Source organism: Penicillium cataractarum (genome assembly GCF_028827025.1).
Source record: "Penicillium cataractarum strain IBT 29864 chromosome Unknown utg000001l, whole genome shotgun sequence".
NCBI classification, from domain to species: domain Eukaryota; kingdom Fungi; phylum Ascomycota; class Eurotiomycetes; order Eurotiales; family Aspergillaceae; genus Penicillium; species Penicillium cataractarum.
In genome coordinates this window covers 4,007,715-4,027,347 of record NW_026622737.1, presented here as the reverse complement: position 1 = coordinate 4,027,347, position 19,633 = coordinate 4,007,715, and the positions used below count along the sequence as shown (strand labels likewise).

The 19,633-nt window shown below is 51.2% G+C and overlaps 6 protein-coding genes across 6 annotated transcripts; all 6 read right to left on the bottom strand.

Annotated features, from left to right (window-relative positions):
* Nucleotides 1–58: 58 nt before the first annotated feature.
* Nucleotides 59–1,501, bottom strand: N7496_001381 (lipid-binding SYLF domain-containing protein; the record flags this gene model as incomplete). The annotated part of the gene is made up of 3 exons (XM_056694312.1): nt 59–1,093; nt 1,151–1,251; nt 1,303–1,501. The coding sequence occupies 3 exons, from the start codon at nt 1,499–1,501 to the stop codon at nt 59–61; spliced, it is 1,335 nt and encodes a 444-aa protein (XP_056561041.1).
* Nucleotides 1,502–1,890: 389 nt separating this feature from the next.
* On the bottom strand, nt 1,891–5,956 carry pmcB (putative calcium-translocating P-type ATPase(PMCA-type); the record flags this gene model as incomplete). The annotated part of the gene is made up of 6 exons (XM_056694311.1): nt 1,891–2,674; nt 2,736–4,164; nt 4,222–4,367; nt 4,421–4,851; nt 4,902–5,813; nt 5,873–5,956. The coding sequence occupies 6 exons, from the start codon at nt 5,954–5,956 to the stop codon at nt 1,891–1,893; spliced, it is 3,786 nt and encodes a 1,261-aa protein (XP_056561040.1).
* A 2,077-nt stretch (nt 5,957–8,033) lies between these two features.
* N7496_001379 (uncharacterized protein) lies at nt 8,034–9,614 on the bottom strand (the record flags this gene model as incomplete). The annotated part of the gene is made up of 1 exon (XM_056694310.1): nt 8,034–9,614. The coding sequence occupies one exon, from the start codon at nt 9,612–9,614 to the stop codon at nt 8,034–8,036; it is 1,581 nt and encodes a 526-aa protein (XP_056561039.1).
* Nucleotides 9,615–12,279: 2,665 nt separating this feature from the next.
* eb1 (microtubule-binding protein BIM1) lies at nt 12,280–13,522 on the bottom strand (the record flags this gene model as incomplete). Its single annotated transcript, XM_056694309.1, has 6 exons — nt 12,280–12,342; nt 12,422–12,909; nt 13,013–13,090; nt 13,202–13,236; nt 13,354–13,425; nt 13,509–13,522. 6 exons carry the CDS (start codon nt 13,520–13,522, stop codon nt 12,280–12,282), a joined length of 750 nt encoding a protein of 249 aa, XP_056561038.1.
* A 598-nt stretch (nt 13,523–14,120) lies between these two features.
* N7496_001377 (F-box/WD repeat-containing protein) lies at nt 14,121–16,283 on the bottom strand (the record flags this gene model as incomplete). The annotated part of the gene is made up of 3 exons (XM_056694308.1): nt 14,121–15,016; nt 15,055–15,438; nt 15,494–16,283. 3 exons carry the CDS (start codon nt 16,281–16,283, stop codon nt 14,121–14,123), a joined length of 2,070 nt encoding a protein of 689 aa, XP_056561037.1.
* A 1,527-nt stretch (nt 16,284–17,810) lies between these two features.
* Nucleotides 17,811–19,076, bottom strand: N7496_001376 (NAD(P)-dependent alcohol dehydrogenase; the record flags this gene model as incomplete). Its single annotated transcript, XM_056694307.1, has 4 exons — nt 17,811–18,688; nt 18,748–18,849; nt 18,902–18,929; nt 19,002–19,076. 4 exons carry the CDS (start codon nt 19,074–19,076, stop codon nt 17,811–17,813), a joined length of 1,083 nt encoding a protein of 360 aa, XP_056561036.1.
* Nucleotides 19,077–19,633: the final 557 nt, after the last annotated feature.

Sequence of the window (19,633 nt, the reverse complement as noted above, 5' to 3'; positions counted from 1 at the left end):
AACAAAATTTTTGAACTTGAACAAACACTCGGGTGATTCAGAATAAATCTTGATCATTTCAAGATTTCGCCTCTTTGGGAGTATCACCAGAGATAACCACAGGCGACTCTTCGGGCTCGGCATGAGGCTGAGGTGGAGGCTGCGTCTCATCTGCAGTAGTTGGATAAGCCTCTTTGGTCGTTTCTGGGATATCAATTGGTGCACCCTGAGTATCTTTGAGAGAACTATCCTCGGCTTTATGTTGCACATCATTCTCGGGAGCAACAGAAGGCTCTGTAGGTTGTTCCCGGGCTTCCTCGGATGCATTTGGGGCATCAGTCTCGGTATTTGGTGCTTTAGGTGCTTGTTGCTCCGGCTCAGATACGACACCGCTGGCAGCAGGTTCAACGGGTTTCTGAGAAGGGACTCCTGTAACTGGAGCCTCTTTTGCAGCCTGGGCTTCTGCAACGGGAGCACTTGCAGTTTCGGGATCTGCCACAGGGGCTTCTGTAGCTGGAGCGACTGCTGCTTGTGTCTCTGCAGTTTGAGCGTCTGCCGCTGGCGCAGGCGCATCTCCATCCGAAGACTGCTCACCCCCAGATGGAACCCGGAAAGCCTCCGAATTAAGAATACGCATAAGCGGTTCAGCCTGCGGCGGCGGCGGAACTTCACCCGTAAGCAGCTCTTTCGCCTTCAACTTACGATCATACAACTTCTTATTCGCAGAAGACCTCTCCACAATCATGCCCCCCTCGAGCGTCAACCCACCATACACACCACGGGTCTTGGAATAGGCAAAGATACCCGCAACACCTTTAGTGCCAATCATAGCGGCGGTCTCGGCGCTTCGGCCCGTTCCAAAGGCAATGGAGATGTTACCGCCCAACGTAAGAGTGCCGGAGTTAATGAATGTCGTGACTGCGGCATCGGTGTTGAGGACGAAGACGAAATTCGTGAATTCCATGCCGAATTGGCCCCCCGCGCCTAGTCCGCCGAGCGAGATGGCTGAGGGGGCGGACCATGTGCCATCAGGGAGGCGACATACGATCAAGCCAGAGCCAAAGCGGACGGAGCCGAGGAAACCGGCTTTGAAGACGCTGCAGATTACTAGTCCCTGAGATAACGTTAGTTTGAGCAGTTCCTGGGAGGGAGGATTATCGAACGGTCTTACTTTGGCTGGGGCGAGGATGCGCTGGGGAATTGCGCCTTCTAGCCCAGCGTATTTGGGATTCACAAACGAATCGATAATTTGGCCTGCTTTTCTACATTCGCCTGTAATTGATGTCAGTTGTTACCACAATGCAGAGCTCCTGAAATACTCACTGGCAAGAGAGGCTGGGAATGGATTGTGGATTGGGTTTCGATAGCCGGCGATCGGGGGTTGTCGCGCTTTCGAAGCTGGAGCTGGAGCTTCGGCTGGAGTTGGTTCCGCAGTCGGAGCCTGTGCTTGTGCTTTTGCTTGTGCTTGCGCTTCAGCAGGAGCTGGCCCTTCGCTGACTGGTTGTATTTCGTCTGATGACATCCTGTTGTAATTGAGCTACTGTTTGTCACGGACCTGGTACAATTTCAGGGGAGAAGGAGGGTTCTGAGTCGGCAGCGGCCACTAACTTTAGAGTTTAATTTTCTCCGTGGGGGCCAACAATCAGATAAACAAACATCAAGTTTGAACCTTTTGCCAAGCTATCGGAGCTAATTGAGTAATAGCCCTAGTATGAGACTTGTTACTTAAAAAGAGATGAATCTTTTGGCAATTTGAGTTGCATGTCAAACGTCACATAATGGTACAGTCGTTGTATTTTAAAATTGTCTACACTAAACCACCAGTATGGTCTATGGGTAATGCGTATGTACAACCCCGGAACTCCAAAAGTCGCTAAATGATACATCGAGTCATAAAAAAGAATAAAAGCCTCAGGGAGAGCTTGTAACCAGGATGGGGGGAACGGCGATCGCCGGCGGTGTCCGAGGACGTTCGAGACTCTCCTGACGAGAGATTTTTGGTGCGGCGGGGGCTTCCTCATCACTGACCGGTGAACTCGAAGAGATCTCAGTCTCAGACTCAGGTGAGTCCACAGTCTTAGTGTCACGACGAGAAAAGAGTCGGCGGGTAAACCGGGCCAATGGTTGGAAAAGGGCTTTAAGGCCCTTGACCAGCGGGCGAGAAATAGCGTTCATACCACCAAGGACGGCATTAAACACAACACCAAAGTGGCGATCGGGAATCATGCGCAGAACCACAGCCCATGGCAGACATCCCAAGGCGCAGATCAAACAGACTGCCCAAAGGATGCCGCTGAGCCGGGTTACGCCAAAGGCTTCGCCGCCTACATAGACGATCATGACTTGGCCGCCGACCATGACGGCGTTGATACTCAGGAACCAGTAGTTCCGGAGCATGCCTTCGAAAATATTGAATTTGTTATCGAGGCGTCTGTTGTTGAACTCGTTGAAGATTTGCATCCACACGAAGGTGTTGAATACAACTGTGGAAAGTTGCTTGGCTCGGTGGTCTGGGTGGATGTCGTCGAGGTGGGCGTCGAGAAGCTTGTCCCCGGCAAAGTAGAGCATGAATGTCAAGGCGAGTTGGTAGATTGCTTGACCGAGGATCATCTTCCACATTGTCAAGGTGAAAAGCGAGGCACTCTTTGGCACGGGCTTTCGGTCGAGAATTTTTTCCGTGGGGGCATCGGTGGCTCTGTATTGGGAGACTGTTAGCGAGTGATCATTATTAAAGTAAGGAGAAGGGGGGATCTTACAGAGCAAGAGCAGCAAATGTGTCCATGATCAAGTTCACCCAAAGCAACTGCACAGCGCTCAAAACACTGCTGTTCGAACTACTGTACACGGCTGAGACGAAGGTCAAGACCACAGCGGTAATGTTAACCGTGATCTGGAACTGCAGGAACTTGGCCACAGCGTCATTCACAGCTCGTCCCCAAGAAATCGCAGTCACGATAGACTTAAAGTTGTCATCCAAAAGGATAATCGAACTGGCTTCCTTGGCAACCTCGGTACCAGCGATACCCATGGAAAAGCCAACATCGGCAGTGCGCAGAGCAGGGCCGTCGTTCGTGCCGTCGCCTGTGACAGCAACGGTCTCACCGAGAAGCTTAAGTCGTTCAACCAGAATACGTTTATCCTCTGGCGAGGAGCGAGCCAAGACCTGGAGACGTGGAACGACCTCGTCCATTTCCTCGTCGGACAGCTGACGGAACTTGGGACCTTCCATAACTAGACCACCTTCAGTCTTGATACCGCAAGAAGATGCAATGGCAGTCGCAGTGGCAACATTGTCGCCTGTCACCATCTTGACCTGAACTCCGGCCATACGGCACTTCTCAATAGCCGGGGGAACCTCAGGTCGAAGGGGATCTTGAATACCCACAACGCCAACCCAGGTCATGCCCTTAAATAAATCTTCAAACTTGGCTGAATTAGGATCATCTTCATGCTTCTTGGCATCTTTGGGAGGCCAGGTTTCGAAATCCTTGTAAACGATTCCAATAGTACGAAGAGAACCCTGGGCATATCGATCAATGGTGTCCAAGACCTTCTGCTTTCCCTTTTCAGACAGTGACTCTGTGCGGAGTTTCTCCTTGCACGTGTCAACATCGGTGATCTGCATAGAGCAGGCATCAACCATCAATTCGGATGCTCCTTTAACGAGGAGACGATATCCAATAGCTGCATGGCGGTATACAACGCCCATGCATTTGCGGGCAGAGTCGAAGGGAATGAGCTGAATGATATCAGCAGACCCGCGCTCAGCGACGAGGTCCATACCCAAATGATCCTTAGCCATTTGTAGGAGAGCAACTTCCGTCTTACTCCCAACGAATCCCCTTTGACCGTCCTTATCTTCCTCAAAGGCAGTGGAGTTCAAGGCAACGCTTTTGACAATGAGGTCTCGCACAGGAGCCGAGCAGGTTTGGAAAGCCTCTGCGGTAGTCATCGAGGTAGTCCCGTCGTGGGTCTCGGATGACTGGGCGAAGCTGTGATCTGAGCCCCATGAACCAGCGACAACTGTCATTTTGTTCTGTGTCAGGGTTCCAGTTTTATCGGAACACACTACTGTGGCATTTCCCATAGTCTCACAGGCCCGTAGGACTCGGACAAGGTTGTTTTCCTTGACCATGCGGGTAGTAGCGAAAGCCAGAGCCAATGTGACAGCCAGTGGCAAGCCCTCTGCGAAAGGAAGTGGTTAGCTACTTAATCTCAAAGTAGTAAAGTCTCGCTGCTTACCTGGAATTGCGACAACGATAACAGTGACGGCCACAATCAAGATGTCGACGAATTCTTTGCCCTTTTCTGCGGGACTGACATTAGGGTGATTTGGAAGGTCGGCAATGAATCGGAACAACAGCACAAAGAATAGGACGATCGCAGCACTGTAGTTATCATTAGTAATTGGATCATAATTTGTAGAAATTTCCTCACTTACGCTGAGCCCAAATACCCAATCCAGTTCGCAAGACGACCCAGCTTCACTTGAAGGGGGGTAGGGTCATTCGAGGTCTGGAGCGACATCATGATTCGACCATAGGAGGAATACGGTCCAACACTGGTAACCAGATAAGTGCCGACACCTTCGAGCACCTTGCTACCGGAAATCAAGAACGGATCTAGTTTCCTGGTTGCGTGACCCTCAACGATCTGCTGCCAGACTTCGTGACCATCAGTCTTCTTCATCTGGTCTGACTCTCCAGTAGCAGAGGACTCGTCGCATTTCACACCATGACCCGAGATCAAGACTCCATCTGCAGGGATAGAGTCACCCGGCTCGAGGTGGAGAATGTCGCCGACCATGATATCGTACACTGATATCATCATGGATTTGCCTGATCGGATAACTTTCACTTCACGATCATTATTCTGTGAATGTTAGCAGAGAAATTATCATAAAGTCGGAGGAGATGACTTACCCTCTTATTAAGCTTGGCAAATTGCCGTTCCTTTTGCCAGTCATTGGCAGCAGTGACGACGGTGACGATGAGAATCGCCACGCAGATAGCCACACCCTCGACCCATTCCACTCCCGTCCCTCCATCGATCGTCTCGTAGATTCCCAGGGACAGGGATACGATGGCGGCAATGGTCAATAGTATAATAATCTTATCGTTGTAGGCAATCCACAGGAGCTTCAAGAAACCCGTGGTTTTTCGAGCAGGGAGTCGATTCTCGCTGAAGACTCGGACACGATCCTCGAATGGCGAGCCACCGCTAGATGACACCGGTACCGATGGAGCTGCCTGAGCTGACGAGGATGGCTTGCTAATGGAGGGTCGCTTTTCCGGGTATAATGGGGGTGTCACCTGTTGGAAAGCGACGGCACCTTCCAACCGGCCTTCGTCCATAGACAAGCCAGCGTTGAGATCCGTTCGTAAACCCTGTTCCAATCCCTGCAAGCCACCAAGGACATAAAAGGCAGCGAGAGATTTGGGGTTCTGCATCTTATTCAGTTGCCCCGGGGAGAAAGCGAATGGGTTATAATCAATTTTAAAGTCGGCCACATCACGAAGATCCGGTTTAAGGGCCTCTGATAGAGGCACGTCATCAAATGATTTACTCCCCTGGGTGGGATCAACGGAGTTAGCTCTGGAACGCATGGTCAGGCCTGCTGAGGATGCGAAGGAATCAGAGCGTGCTCGTAACGTCTCGCCGTCGATGGAAGATGAGGGTTTATGTGAGGTTTGTTGGACCATTAGTCGAGAGGGGTCTGGGTTCCAGGCCATATCTGGTGAGAGAGATGAGGTTGGTGAAGTTGGGCTGTGGTTGAAATCTGTTGGGCCAGACCATGAGGAAGAAGCTCCTGCTGATGAGGCGGATAGAGAGCGCTGTAGTGGAAGATGTTAGGTTGAGGTTGGTGCTTCACAAACAAATGAGCGAGTCTCACCTCTCTTGCGGAAGAATCTGGGACTTGAAGAGGGCTCAGGAAGATGCCCTTCTGGGAGGAATCGTTGTGTGAAGAGGACGCCATGGTGTGTGATAATGGCACCGAGATGGCCGTCAAAGGTCCCTTTGATATGCGTGATATAGAAAAGATGTGGCTTAATGTTGTAGGAGGAGTGTTTCAACCCCCTGAGGGTTCGCTACTATATCAAGAGGAGGAGAGGGGGGCTGTGTTTGGTCTGCCGAGAGATGCCCAGGAAAAGACCATGGGTAAAGATATGCGAAGTGTGAGGGTGCTAGTGGATAGTGTTTGCCAAGGCAACAAGCGATTTTCCTCGAGACCACGGCGACAAGAGAGGGGGCGATATGAAAACTTCGTCTTGGTATGGAAAGCAGTGCGGAGAGGTTGGAAGATTCCAGGTCTTGGATGGGCACAGCCCCAAGAGGCGAATCGACGCTCACCGAATGATACTACTCTGTAGGCGAAGGGCGAAATACAAAAAGGAAGGTGAGACGTAGGGGAAGCCTTGAAATTTCCAGCTAGAAAAGGATGGGATTATCCTGAAGAATAACGGGCATAGTAAGTATCCCCGGGTTGATGGGAAGAATAGCCGCCCAAGCCCTCATTCTCAGACTTTAGTTCAGATTCACTAGACACGGTTTGAGGGGCTACGAATGCTATCAGCTATCAGATACAAGCAGCTATTGATCAGAAGGCTCCACGGTTGTGGGAATCATCCAATGTGATGACTTCTGGCTTGCCGCCGCGTCCCTGGTGGAGTGGTCGGCTCTTGCTGCGCCTCAATGAGTCGGTCCAATGATATGACGGGGATGAAATGCCAAAGGACCCCGCTAAACTGTATTATGTAGATACATTACACCAAGAGACATTTGAGTTATCTTGCGGGTTTGAACCGAGCAAGGAGGCGGGAAAAATCTGGGTCAAGTGCGTCATATTGGGCGGCTTGGAGTGTGATTGATATCGGAAGGTCTGGGAGCTGAGCGGTAAAATCAATGGGCGAGGGGGACAGCCAATAATAGTCGAGATTGCCAAGTGTCATTGATCAGAGCAGGGATTATGGTTGACATTTGATACTTGGGCAGTGCACTCTGCATCATCTTTGCCGCAGGTTGGAACGAGGGCCGGGGGTTGGATGCTTGCTTGATTGGTACCTTGCCACCAGATGTGTATGTGCGCCACACTTCTGTGGCTGTGCGGGTGTGGCGGTACCTACTGACCTATAGCACGTGACTCTTATCAATCTCGAGGCGTGTATACGAGTACCTGGGCGTCATTGTGGCTTGTACAACACTCTGTCATCCAGACCATGTTCAAGTTATGCAAAAAGTCTATTTCAAATGCTGGTACCTGACAGCTTACATCTAAGAGTGAGATGGAGGCTGAGCGAGACACCCAACGTCCGTATCTGCCTAAACTGCGGCGAAAGTGATACGAAGCCATTTTGCGTAGGAACATCTCACCTGCTGCATTGAGAATCCGCACGATGCCTTGTCAGAGTCTATTAAGCTCAGCTGGCAGGCAGCAAGAGCAATAAGCTATCTGTATGAACTATACGAGGCTCAACTCCCTAGACTGCGGCAGGATCATCACCCCACATGATCGTCTCTGACATGCTAGAGGGATGACCTAGAAGAAGTTCTGAAGAAGAATTATAGGTTCCGACTAAATATGCCTTCTACCTAGAGTTATTAATGGACAAGTCCAGAAATAGCTTTTTACCGTAATATTAGACATTTATAGTATCCAAAATTACAGGAGAAGAAAAAGAAAAGAAAAGAAATTAAAAGAAAAGAAAATGATCAACATGGCTATCGACGACAAATAAAGGGGGGGAGAAATAAGGGGGTATCTAAGAGTAATAACAGGTAACGGTATTCGAACAATAGTCGAACAGAGTGGAAAGGACTGAAAACGGGCTTCAGGAAAAGCCACGAAAGCAAAAAAAATATATGGCAGTGCTCAAGACAATATGAGGCTGAACAAGACAGAAATGAACAGAGAAAGCGCTGCAAAGATGAGATTAGATGTCAAAGGAAGGTCGGTCATGTCCATTTATCGGTGAAGCCAAAAGTGCTTCACCTCCCGTAACCATATCGCCGTCGTCGTGATCGCATGTCCCATGTCTCAAAGAACGGTCCACACGTTACCGATCGATGCTCTCCGTGAAGCGACTGCTGCGGCTTCCATCATGGCTTGCCAGGCTGCGGCCTAATCCATCGGGTCGCTGGGGCATGACTGCGATGGCGGACTGCGGTTGGGCGATTGGATGCGACGGTGTGACGGTGGTTGCAACGCCAAAATTCACCGAGCTTGAAATGGGAAGCTGAACGGGTGAAGGGCGCACTGGAGATTCAGCACGCTCCTCGGCCTCCTGGGTGTACCTCGTATCAAGTACCATCCCGTACGGAGAGGTGGTAGGCGGTGCTTGTGATGACGGTGAGGTAGCCGGGCCTCCTGCAGGAGACATGGGAGGGAAGCCGGGGATGGTAGGGGAATCCCCGTCGAGTCCACCGCCATAGCCATCACCACCGTGAGTGAGAACGGGAGGAATTTTTCGTCCAGAGATTTTCTGGAATCCACGCTCGCTGGGGTTGGATGAAGAGACGGTGCTTTCGGACTTCATGGTCATAGTTGACTGGCGCCAACGCTTCATGAACGCCGGTGCGAGGTATGAAGCCGTAAAGAGAGGCTCATTGCTGGAGCGAGTCGTCACTTCTCGAGTCGTCCCGCCATCATCAGAGGGGAGAGGAAGAGTCCCGGGAGCCTTCTGTTGGAGGAGAAGCTTTCGCCGACGGAAGAGATAGAACAGAAGCAGGACGATCATAGCAAGACCGGCCACACTTCCAACAACTCCACCCACAATTTTAGAAGTGGTAGGATCGATACCTGAGCCTGAGCCTGATGAAGACTGTGTCTGACTGGTGGTGGGCGCGGATCCGCTGCCACTACCACTGCCAGAGTCTGTGCCAGATCCAGTCTTGTCGGAGCCTCCAAATCCGGAAGTCGAGGTGGGGTTGTACGAAGAGTACGAGGTGTCCGAGGTGAAGCTTATTGTGGTGGAAGAACTCGCAGATGAATAGTAATTGCCCGCCATGAAAACCGAGGCGGTGGAAGTGGGCAAAGACGTCGTCGTAGTAGTAGAGCTTGAAGTCAGAATGAGGCGAGTTGACGTGTATGGCACCGAGCTAATGGCCGAAGAGGAAGCCCTGGGTGATGAAATCGCGGCCAGCTGCTTGGTCGTAGGCACTAGGCTTTCCGTGGATTGCGAAGATATTGACTGGGTAGCCGTTGCGTTGGCTGCCGACGAAGGAACCATTGAATCGGTCGAGGTGATTGAGCTGCCGGTAAGAGTGAGAGTACCAAATGCCGAGTCCGAGATGGTCATGGGGAAATTGACACCGGATGATTGCCATAGAGTCTGAGAGTTGGTGTCCACCACTTCCACAACGGTCTCCACAACCGTTGTGGTGGGCGTTTGCGTCTCTTGTCGTTTGGAGAGTACTACTACAGTCGTATCCGGGACATCGTCGAGACAGGTGGTGTTTTGCAATGGGTCGCAGTCCGTGTCACTCGACAGAATATCAGAGGCGAAGACCGGGTCCTGAATGGTGTCCACGCTGCCGATCTGATTTGAGTCTATCGAGTCTGTCTCGCTCGTTTCCAATCGGTGCTTTGCTCGGATGAGCCTGCTGATACGATCATGGCGATGGCCATGATGAGCCATTTTCTGTTGGCCACAATCCTGACCAGAATGAGATGGTCGAGGTTGAATTTGAATCTTTGTTAGAAATCCTCACAGAGGTCAGAGCTGGGTCGACCAGCTGCAGCGTAGTAGTGAAAGGAAGTGGGTTGAGAGAAAAAGGTGAAGATTGTCGATAAAAAGAAGCAGGGACTTGCCCGCGATGTTCGAAATCAGCGAAAAGGGAACGACTCTGCCCGAGGTCTCGGGAAATAGAGAGAGAGAGAGAGAGAGCGAGGTCGGAAATAAGGAGTGGATGTTGGCAGGTTATCTTGCCAACAGTGAGAGACCCGTAACGAGTGAAGCGAGTCAATTCAGCCAGCAAGCGGAAAGAACTCGACGTTCTAGAAGTGGTAGCCTGTCAGCATTCCTTGCATCTAATCTTTGCCATACACTCGATTTCCCACGCGAGATTCCCCGCTTCGCCGAAGAATGCGGGTAGGCAACGTACCTGAATCAAAAAGGAGTGACGAAAAGAGAGAGAGAGCGTGAGGCCGTAGCCTAATCCATGGCGTTGTGGAAGAAAAAACACCACCAAAAAGGTCCAGGCTGCGAAAATGGGCGGAAGATGTATCAGCGTCGAACCCCGGCAACAACCAGCGGGTCTGACGTGGAGGAAGAAAACGCACTTGGCGTTGTAACACGATATTGTCTTTGGCCTCTTCTGACACAACAAGCCTCCAGTTGGCGAACCCAGGCCGACTCTTGGGGGGAGGGAATTGGAGAGGGAGTCGCAGAGAGAAGAGAAAAACGAAAGTGGACCAGGCGAGACCGGACCAAACACTCTCCCCTATCGAAGCTAAGTCCAGGCGACCCGCGTGGTGACGAACTAGCCGTTAGGGAGAGGGGGGCCGAGATCCTCCTGGTCGAAAGTGGGTTTTGTTTTAACCCCGAGAGATGAGATTTGAAGATGATATTTCCAAAGAGTTGATTATGTCAATTTGTTGAATGATGGATGAATGTTTTGTTATGATCTTCCCCACGATTGACTTGATCCAGCAGCAGCTGGCAAGTTGAGTTCCTGCGAGTCAAAAATCCAGTCCAACCAGACTCTCCAATCGGGAATAGCGTGGGCTGCAGGTACACGACCGACTCCACCAATCAGATCCAGGATGCCGTGACAGGTGGGGACGGCCTGAGGGTTCTGGCCAGCCACACTATTCCATAAATAGACTAGTTCTCACTGCAGGTTTAATTGCGATGACTTTTGGATGATTATTGTTGTTGGTTCTTCCTCTTTGTTTGTCAAACATGATTCGATCATCAATCATCTTCCAGCAGAGTGTCATTTGACCTATAGTTGGCATCGAATACAACCATAATGATATGTACACTATGAGTGGTCATCTAACGTAGGCCACTAACTAATTCTATTGATTCAACACTGTCCATGCTCCGCAAGGACACCCGCACTACTGGCTTCTTGCAGCCAATAATCACCGACCGGGTGCTTTTTATATCTTCGGGGAGACCCCATGTCGCACCACAGAGTTACTTACGTAGCCCTCTCCCCTACACTATCGTTTCAATCTGACTTACCTTCACACTTGCCATGTGATTGAAAAGGTCGAGAACCACCGACTATGAGTTGATTTTACTAATAGTAACCATCAAGGAGTTCATCAATCCACGCGGCTCCCCAAACTCCTATTGTTTCCAACCTTGGAAGTTACATAATCTCTCCCTCTGACACAAATCCCTCCTGACCTCCAAAGGTAAGTACAAGCTCCGGGCCATAACTTGACTAGACCCGGGCCAAACGCTTGAACCGAGCTAAAGCCTTGCCCAGGGCATTCAGGGCACTCTGCCGGTCCCGACTAACCCCCGAGCCAGTAATGACGACATTCCAAGTATCAATGGGTATATGGACGACCTCATCATTCCTCTTCAAGACACAAACCCATTTGATATGAATCCATTGTTCGAGTCGACGTGGCGACGACCTTGCCTCTAGCATCCTTGTAACTTCCACCCATGACCTTGACTTTGTCATATAGACCCGTTTCTTTGATATTCCGTCTCTACGTCGAGATATATATTATTGGTGTATTGTACACATACATAGTGTATTTTGTAAAATGCTTGGGGAAAGAGTGACTGATATTTATGTTTGACGCTGCTGCGATGAGCTGGTCCCTGTTATACATGGTTATCAGTATTACAAGATTGAGAAAACAATCCTATTTCCAAATACTGTAGAAGCCTACCGATCGTACTTACTACTTACCAGTAGCCATCTTCTTTGCTCCCGCTTGTAAACGTAGAGAAGCTAAGATTTGATAGGTGGTGCTCGCACTCTATGAAGCATTACATCACTTCCATATAGTAAGGTTACTTGTGTCCCAACAAGAGAGGACAACAGAAATAACTCATTAGGTAGGTCCCAGAAAAGAACTCCCCATCAACAATTCAGCGTTGGAACTGCCATATACTACCTCATCTGCTATTGCAGATCTCCAACTACTCTATACAAAGTACCAGGATAATGTACTTGAACACGGCACAGTTGACATCCCCCTGAATCAATTCCCCCTCTCCTGGGGGTCAATGCGAGTATGGGCACTATCTACGCTTTCGTCGACGAAAGAAACATGAAATGGCGGGGGTATTTAGATAATGGGACGCTGCTCCTCCTCCCTGACTAGACCGCCTAGAACGTCTCCAGTTCATCGGCCGCGCCTTCCTCCTCTTCAGCGGGGATCTCGAATCCATCCTAAAGAAAATTAGCGACGCCATTCCCAGTTTTACAAACGCACTACATTTGATGTAGTAGCAGCAGGGGGTAAACTCACCTCGGTCGAGTACAGAATGCCCTGGATGTGCTTCACAAGAGTATCCTCCTCCTTCTCAATCTCCGGGTTCTCCTCAATGGCAGTCTGCAGGAGCAGCTCGATATCGCGCAGCTTGGCAAAGTAAAAGTCCCGCTCCTTCTCAAGACCAGCGATAGCCTCCTTTTGTGTAGCAATCTCCTGCTGCAGAGCCGCAGTCGCGGCACCACCGCCAGCACCGGCGGCAGCCACCCGGGGAGCACGGGCAGCGGCTGTGGTGGGAGTAACTCCACGGCGTGAGCCGGAGGATGGAGCACGGGGGGCACCAACCGGAGCGGCGGCGGGGGCACCAGAGGCCTTTCGGCGGCCAACGGCATCGTATTCACCACCGGGGTAGTGCTGGTCCCAGTACTTCTTCACCCACTGGAGGAACTCCAGGTTATCCTGCATGCGGCATTTGGTGAGGGACTCGACGGGGATGGGCTTCACAACTTGGTGACGGGTAAAGACATCTGGATGGAGGGGAAGAGGAGAGCGTTAGAAATGGGAGGCTCGTGGCTGTTGCGGGGGGTTTGGGTTTTGGTTTCGCAACCGGGGGTTCATCTGCACACGTACTCTGGAGGACTTTGAAGTTTTGCAGATAGGCATATTCGCTGTTAACATTGAACTTGACCCGGGACATGGGCACGTCCACTAGAGTAAAGAAACCCTCGGGTTAGTGAATCTTGTAGCCAAAAATATGGTCGGCCTGACCGCCTCTCTCTCTCTCTCTCTGAGACATCTCGAGATCAAAGTGCCACTCACTGAATATCGAGTCAAAGATCTGGCATAGCGCAGCACTGTTCCAAATCGCAAGAGTATCGCGTCAGTCCAATCCCGACCAATCCACGTTGCTGACCCTCAGGGGGGTGAAGGGAAGAAGAGTAGGAAGAGGAGGGGTGGTCGATCCATCATACCCAGTTCCGCACTGCTCGATCTTGGTAATGTTCAGCTGGAGCAGGTTGTTCAACCAAGCCAGAAGCTCTTGTCTATCGGAAAACCGCGATTAGTCGTCTGTTCCATGCCATTCCGCGAGCATTGTCGATAAGGGGGGGGCAGGCAAAGGCCGAACCTGGATTCACCCATGGTGGGGTAGTGATGGCCGCGGCCGAAAAATGTCGAGAGAACGGAGGAGAGGGACGAAAGTCGGGAGGGAGAAGGAAATTCGTGAAAACAAGAAAACGCCGAAAGATCAGGGTCTCCTCGTCAAGGCTTTGCCTGTCAGTGTTGATGGAAAAACAGCCGGGATTGTTTTGATGCCAAAACCCACGGATCACAATGGCGCTAGACATCATCACAGCCAATCAGCGTTGGCTTAGATAATATCAGCGCCTGAGGCGGAAAGCTGCTCCCACTGGTTCGCGATCAAGACAGAAGAAGTAACTAACTACACAGTATACTGGTCAATTATGAAGATTTCAATCTCAAGTCGCTGCAAAAATGCTGCTGTATATATGATTTTGAGCCATGTATAAGTCTAGCAAGAATCTTAAACAGAAAACAAATCACAGAGCATCTATGTCCTGATATCCCCTCCCCAGTCCTGTACCCGATTTTCCAAATGTACCCCATATTTCCAACTCCTCCTGGTATAGCCAAAAAAAACACAACGCTAAAAAGAGCAAAGATGAGAGCTAATATGAGACGAAACACATGAAAAAGTAAAGACAAATGCAAATATAGATCACTCTTCCAGCAGCTCAATACCATCCAACCCGTAGCCGAAATCCATGATAACGGCCCGCGAGTCCTGGCTAGTCGCCACAATCCGTCGGTAGTCTGACTGGACGTTGAGCATCCAGCTAGTAGTCCAACCAGGCAGATCGATGGAGAGCTCGCCAGAGTCGGCGTCGAACACCTTGACACTCATATCGTAGCTGCCGCTCACGATACGCTTGTTCATACTGTCAAGGTGAAGAGACCGAATCAGGCTAGTGTGGCCACGGAGTTCATTGACCAGCTCGCCGGTATTGGCGTCAAACTGGTAGATGGTCCGGTCGTTACCACCGGTCAGGATGGTTCGGCCGTCATCACTGAACTCGACGCAGGCCAGACCACGGTCCTTGCTAGGGAACTCCTTAACGCAGTGGCCATCAGTGACGTTCCACAGTTTGGCCACGCCGTCACCGCTGGCTGAAACGATGAGATCACCGCGGAGTTGCACAGCATTAACTGGGCCGCGGTGACCCATGAGCTGCTTCAGGAGGGCGCCAGTCTGACGGTCCCACACACAGATGGTGGTGTCCTTGGAGCAGGATACGATGTACCGGTCATCGAAGCAGACATCCAGGACACCGGCGCGGTGGGCAGTCAGACGGTGGATTGGACGGTAGTCATTCTTGACATCCCAAACAATGCAAGTGTAGTCCGAAGATCCAGTGACCATGATCTCTTCGTCGAACTTCAGGCAGAGAATGGAAGCACTGTGATAGTCTGCAGGCTGCTCCATTGGCGTGACAATGCCCGCCGAGGGAGTAGATGGCGGGCAGATGGTCGCAAAGGGAGACTTCCCCATGGCCTGTTGCGCTGGGTTGTTCACGGGTCCCGCGATAGACACATCGTCCGGGGAGGACCGATGATCTTGCGGCAGGACCAGGGATAGTGAGCATCCCACACACGAATCGTGCGATCGCGAGAACCAGTGATAATCTTGTCCTCATCGAACTGAGCACAGTATACACTGTCTTGGTGGCCATGGAGGTAGATTGCTGCGGCCTTGCCCTCCTTCCAGCGTTGCTCGAGGGCACGGCGGACAAAGAACATTCGCTTCCAGTCTTGGTTGGGAATAGACTTGCCGAGGCCAACGGACTGCTTCTTCTTTGTGGCCGTGGCGCTGGCGGGCCGACAAGGATAGGCGCCACGAAACGCATGCTTCCAAACGTGCGGGGAAGACGCCTGGCGGTGCCAGGAATGTGACACCGACTCTGCCTCCATGAGAGACGCGGGGTCCAGATACGAAAGCACGTGAGCCATGACCTCCGAGGGCAGGAAGGAAACCGGATCTGAAGAAGACGTTAGTTGACTGTGGTGATCAATTGGTGTTTCCGATAATCATACCAATACGGATAATGTCCAATTTTGTGTCGCAAATTTCAGAGGGATCCCGCAGATCAATTCCAATCCCACTCTCCGAATCCTGGGTCAAGGTCAAATCCGACAAATTGTGGATCAGATCTCGCTCTGTCTTGGCCATTTCCAATCTGGCCAACTCCATCTGTTCGTTCTGCGCAGCGGCCGCAGCTCGAGCTGCTGCGCCCGCATAGATGTCATTCGGCAGAATAGGCGGCTCGAATCCATGGCCTGGAATTGGAGCTGGAATGGAGGCAGTCGGAACGTAGAATCCATGCAGCGCAGAGACGCTGTTCAGAGATGGGCGGCGATTGATACTGCCAGAGTTAGGGCCGTGAGACCACGCCCGCGAGCGCATACCCCAGCTTCCAGACGCAGCATTGCGCTTGTGGGTGGGGTGGCTCGGAGCGTGGTGATAGTGGCGGCTCTCGTCGTTCTGCTCTTCTCCTGGAATGCGCAAGTTCTGCTTGGAGGACTTGCTGCGGAGAGTCACAGATAGACGACGGCCCAGCGCCACTAATCCATCCATCGGGTGACGCAGGCTAGAGAAGCTCTTGGCTGCACGGCGCCGAGGGACGGCCTCTGGAAAGGGCTCCATCTCTTCAATAGCGGATGCATCATCATCGGACGCCTCCACCAGGGAGATTTTTTGCCACTGATCGAATGTATAGTCTTTTGGGAGCGCAATTGGGTACGCAGCTGTCTTTGGGCGCGGACGAAGCGATAGCGAGGGGCGGCGGCGCGAGGTAATGCCGACGGTATTATCTCGTGGCGACATGACGTGGGGGGGTTGGACGGGTAACAGGGGGAAACGAATTGACAAAGTCACAGTGACGAGAGATCGTCCTCGGCTGGAGTTCCAGCAGTGATATATATATATAACAGTGAAAATGACCGAACTTTTGTCGTGATCCCGGTCTAAGTGTATGTAAATCAATAGCGAAGTGCAAAGACGGTCTTTGGGTGTTGTCGGTTCTGTGCGGGCGCAACGGGGTAAAGGAGGCAAGTCTATCGGTATATCGGCGGATGGAGCAAAAAAAGAGAGATTGTGATAAAGAAACGCAACGACACCCAGGGCCGAAACAAGAAGAGAATGAATGCAAACGGGATCAGAACACCAGAAGACCAAGACCAAAAAAAATGCAATGAAAGGAAAAAGAGTCGGGCGCAAGGAGTGAGAAATAGGGAGAGAAGAATTCCAGAAGGGAAGTGAACCCAAGGGTCTGAGGGTTCCAGGCGGTGAATGGCGAGTGTATCAGTGACTTCTCCGTGAAGTACATTATCTTTATGATGATCAAGTACTCGGTACTCCTCAGGCTATCCCGGATTTTGCAGGGATTAAAATTTTCTGAACATCCGGGGGCAAATCATGGGGGATTAGCGGAGGGGAGGAGTAGATCTACATTGGGTTTCGTAATTATGAGCAAGGAAACTCAAGTACCGAGTACATCCTCTTCAGGCGCCGAGTGGCGGTTCAGGCCAACCGATCCAGGGATCCAGCCAACCTTGACGCTGTTCGGGAAAACTAGGGGGCTGGATTTTTTTTTCTTCTTCTATGGAGTTGAAAACCGGCATTGGCGCTTGACGTAGATAGAACCAGCTTAATGATGAAATTTTCAGCAGACATGCCGTAGATCCGGTTCGTCTATACTTCGGACGGTCTGGCCGATTGATCCACTACTCCACAGAATGGGCTGGGGAAGGGCTACAATAGGTGTTTCTTTGAGGCTGGACTTTGTCTCAAAGCAAATTGAATCTGAAACCCTGCAGTCGGTAGAGATTTCCCCCCTCAAATCTATGCAAGGGCTCTATCTATCTGGGTCGCACGTTTCAGACAATTTGGTAAATCAGGGAGTGACCTGCAAAGCATATAGTCTGCGGGGACGGTAGGTACCTTAGTATGAAGGATTCACAAATAATCCAATAAACCTGATTACTGCAGCAATTGAAGCCTCTGAGTCTAGAGGCCAGAAAAACCTTTTATCAGTGCTTAGCTTCTGATGATCTTCTCTAATACCATCATCCTTCTTGATGACTCAGGCATCATTTCTTCCTCAAGGTACCCGACTAAGTAGCTTGACTACAGCCACTCCCAAACTTATTGTTATACCTAGATTAGAGAATAGGAAGCCAAACATACTACAGTAGCAAGTAAATTGTAATCAAATCATGTTTTAAAACTTTCTTTAAATCAATATTTACTACCATCCAGGTATTTCAAAATCTGCAAACCCATCTATCCTAGCCTCAAGACGCCTCAACTACCGACGACAACCCCGCCCTCCCCAAGGTCCCCACGCTTATTTCAAGCAAAGACCTTGTCATATCCGGTCAAAGTGAACCGATAGTGAACATCACCCTTCTTCATCCGCAGCATGGCCTCCTTCAAACCCTCCGCACTAATAGGAATCTCCTCCACCCAACCCTTCAATCCCTTCTCCGCAGCCAGCTGCAGCATGTCCAACATCTCACGACGACTACCCAAGTGGCTAGCACCGATGAGAACACCATTGGCAATCAAAGACTGCGCCTTGATAACCTGGCCCTCCTCTTCGGGCAAACCAACACTAACCCAGCGACCATGCACATCCATCATGGACAGGTACTTGGCCAAATCAAAGCCCTCGGACGAATTAGCACAGTTAATGATAAGATCAAACGAGAACAGATGCTCCTTCTCCCACCCTTCCTCGGCGGTAGCAATATATCCATCCGCACCCAACTTCCGGGCATCAGCCTCCTTCGCCCGAGAGCGGGAAATAGCCCAAGTCTCCGCGCCCAACGCCTTGGCAAACATGATTCCAAAGTGACCGATACCGCCCAGACCGACGATACCGACCTTCTTGCCGGGGCCGGCGCCGTTGCGGACAAGAGGGGAGTACGCCGTCAGACCGGCGCAGAGCATGGGTGCCACGGTGTTGGAGTCCAGGGCGTCGGGGATGGGGAACACCCAGTGCTCGTGAGTGCGGACGTGAGAGGAGTAACCGCCTTGGCTGACGATGCCGGTCTCGGGCCACTCGGAGCCGTAGGTGTCCATCATCATAACGGGGCAGTAGGTCTCGTTGTCGTTGCGGCATTGCTTGCATTCGCCGCAAGAGTATGACTGGGCGCCGACGCCGACGCGCTGGCCCTCCTTGATCAGGGTGACCTTGGGGCCGACGCGAACGGCACGGCCGATGATTTCTGGGGTAGGTGGTTAGCTTGTGTGGTTTGGATATGCTGGGGCTGTATTTGTTGCTTACCGTGTCCGACACACAGGGGGAACTTCTGGTCACCCCATCCACCGCTGATGGTGTGCACGTCACTGCCGCAGACACCGCAGGCCTCGATCTTGACGTCGACATCTATGCGCTGGTTAGAGCTGTGCATGGTATTCTGCAATGTTCCGAAGCTTACCATAGTCACCGAAAGGCTTCAGCTTGTACTACACAGCGCAAGAAATTCATGGTCAGCCATTGATCGTCACAACTTCCTATACACAAGACAGAAGACTCACGAAGCGCTTGTGGAACTCGGTGAAGGTCTCAGGACCATCGACCTGGAAACCCTCAGCTTCCTCGGGGTAAGGCATTGTGATATGTGATTAAAAGATTGATTGGATTGAAGAGATAGATTGATCTCGAAGCTTTGGCAGACAAGTTCCTCGTCTCAGCAAAGAAACCAAGTCAGGTAAGAGAGCAGAAAAATAAAATGCAACAGAAACCAAAAAAAAGCGCGGGGAGGGAAACAAGGAGGGGTATATCAAAGCCGACTCCCCCCGCGCCCTGACCATCGGACCTGATTTAAAAAAAATCCAAAAAATCGGAAATTCTAAAAAAAAAATTCAACATCTCACAAGATCAAGACACGCCCGATTACGCGGGATGTCTTGGGTCACAAATTGTCGCAGTGGATATTCACGGGGTGTCAATAACCCGTGTCTCGTCGCCCCCCGCGTATAACAATACCGACCTCGGAGATGGTGCCGCACTGGGGGTCTCCACCGGCCAAACTATCGGAGTAGATCCGGGAATCAAAGCGCTGGATTCTCGTGCGAGAGGGGCCGAGCAGGGGGCCCATTGACGGGTGCCGAGAGGGTTTGAGATCCCGTGCTCTGGGCGTGGGGTGAAATAGTGAATACAATAAGAA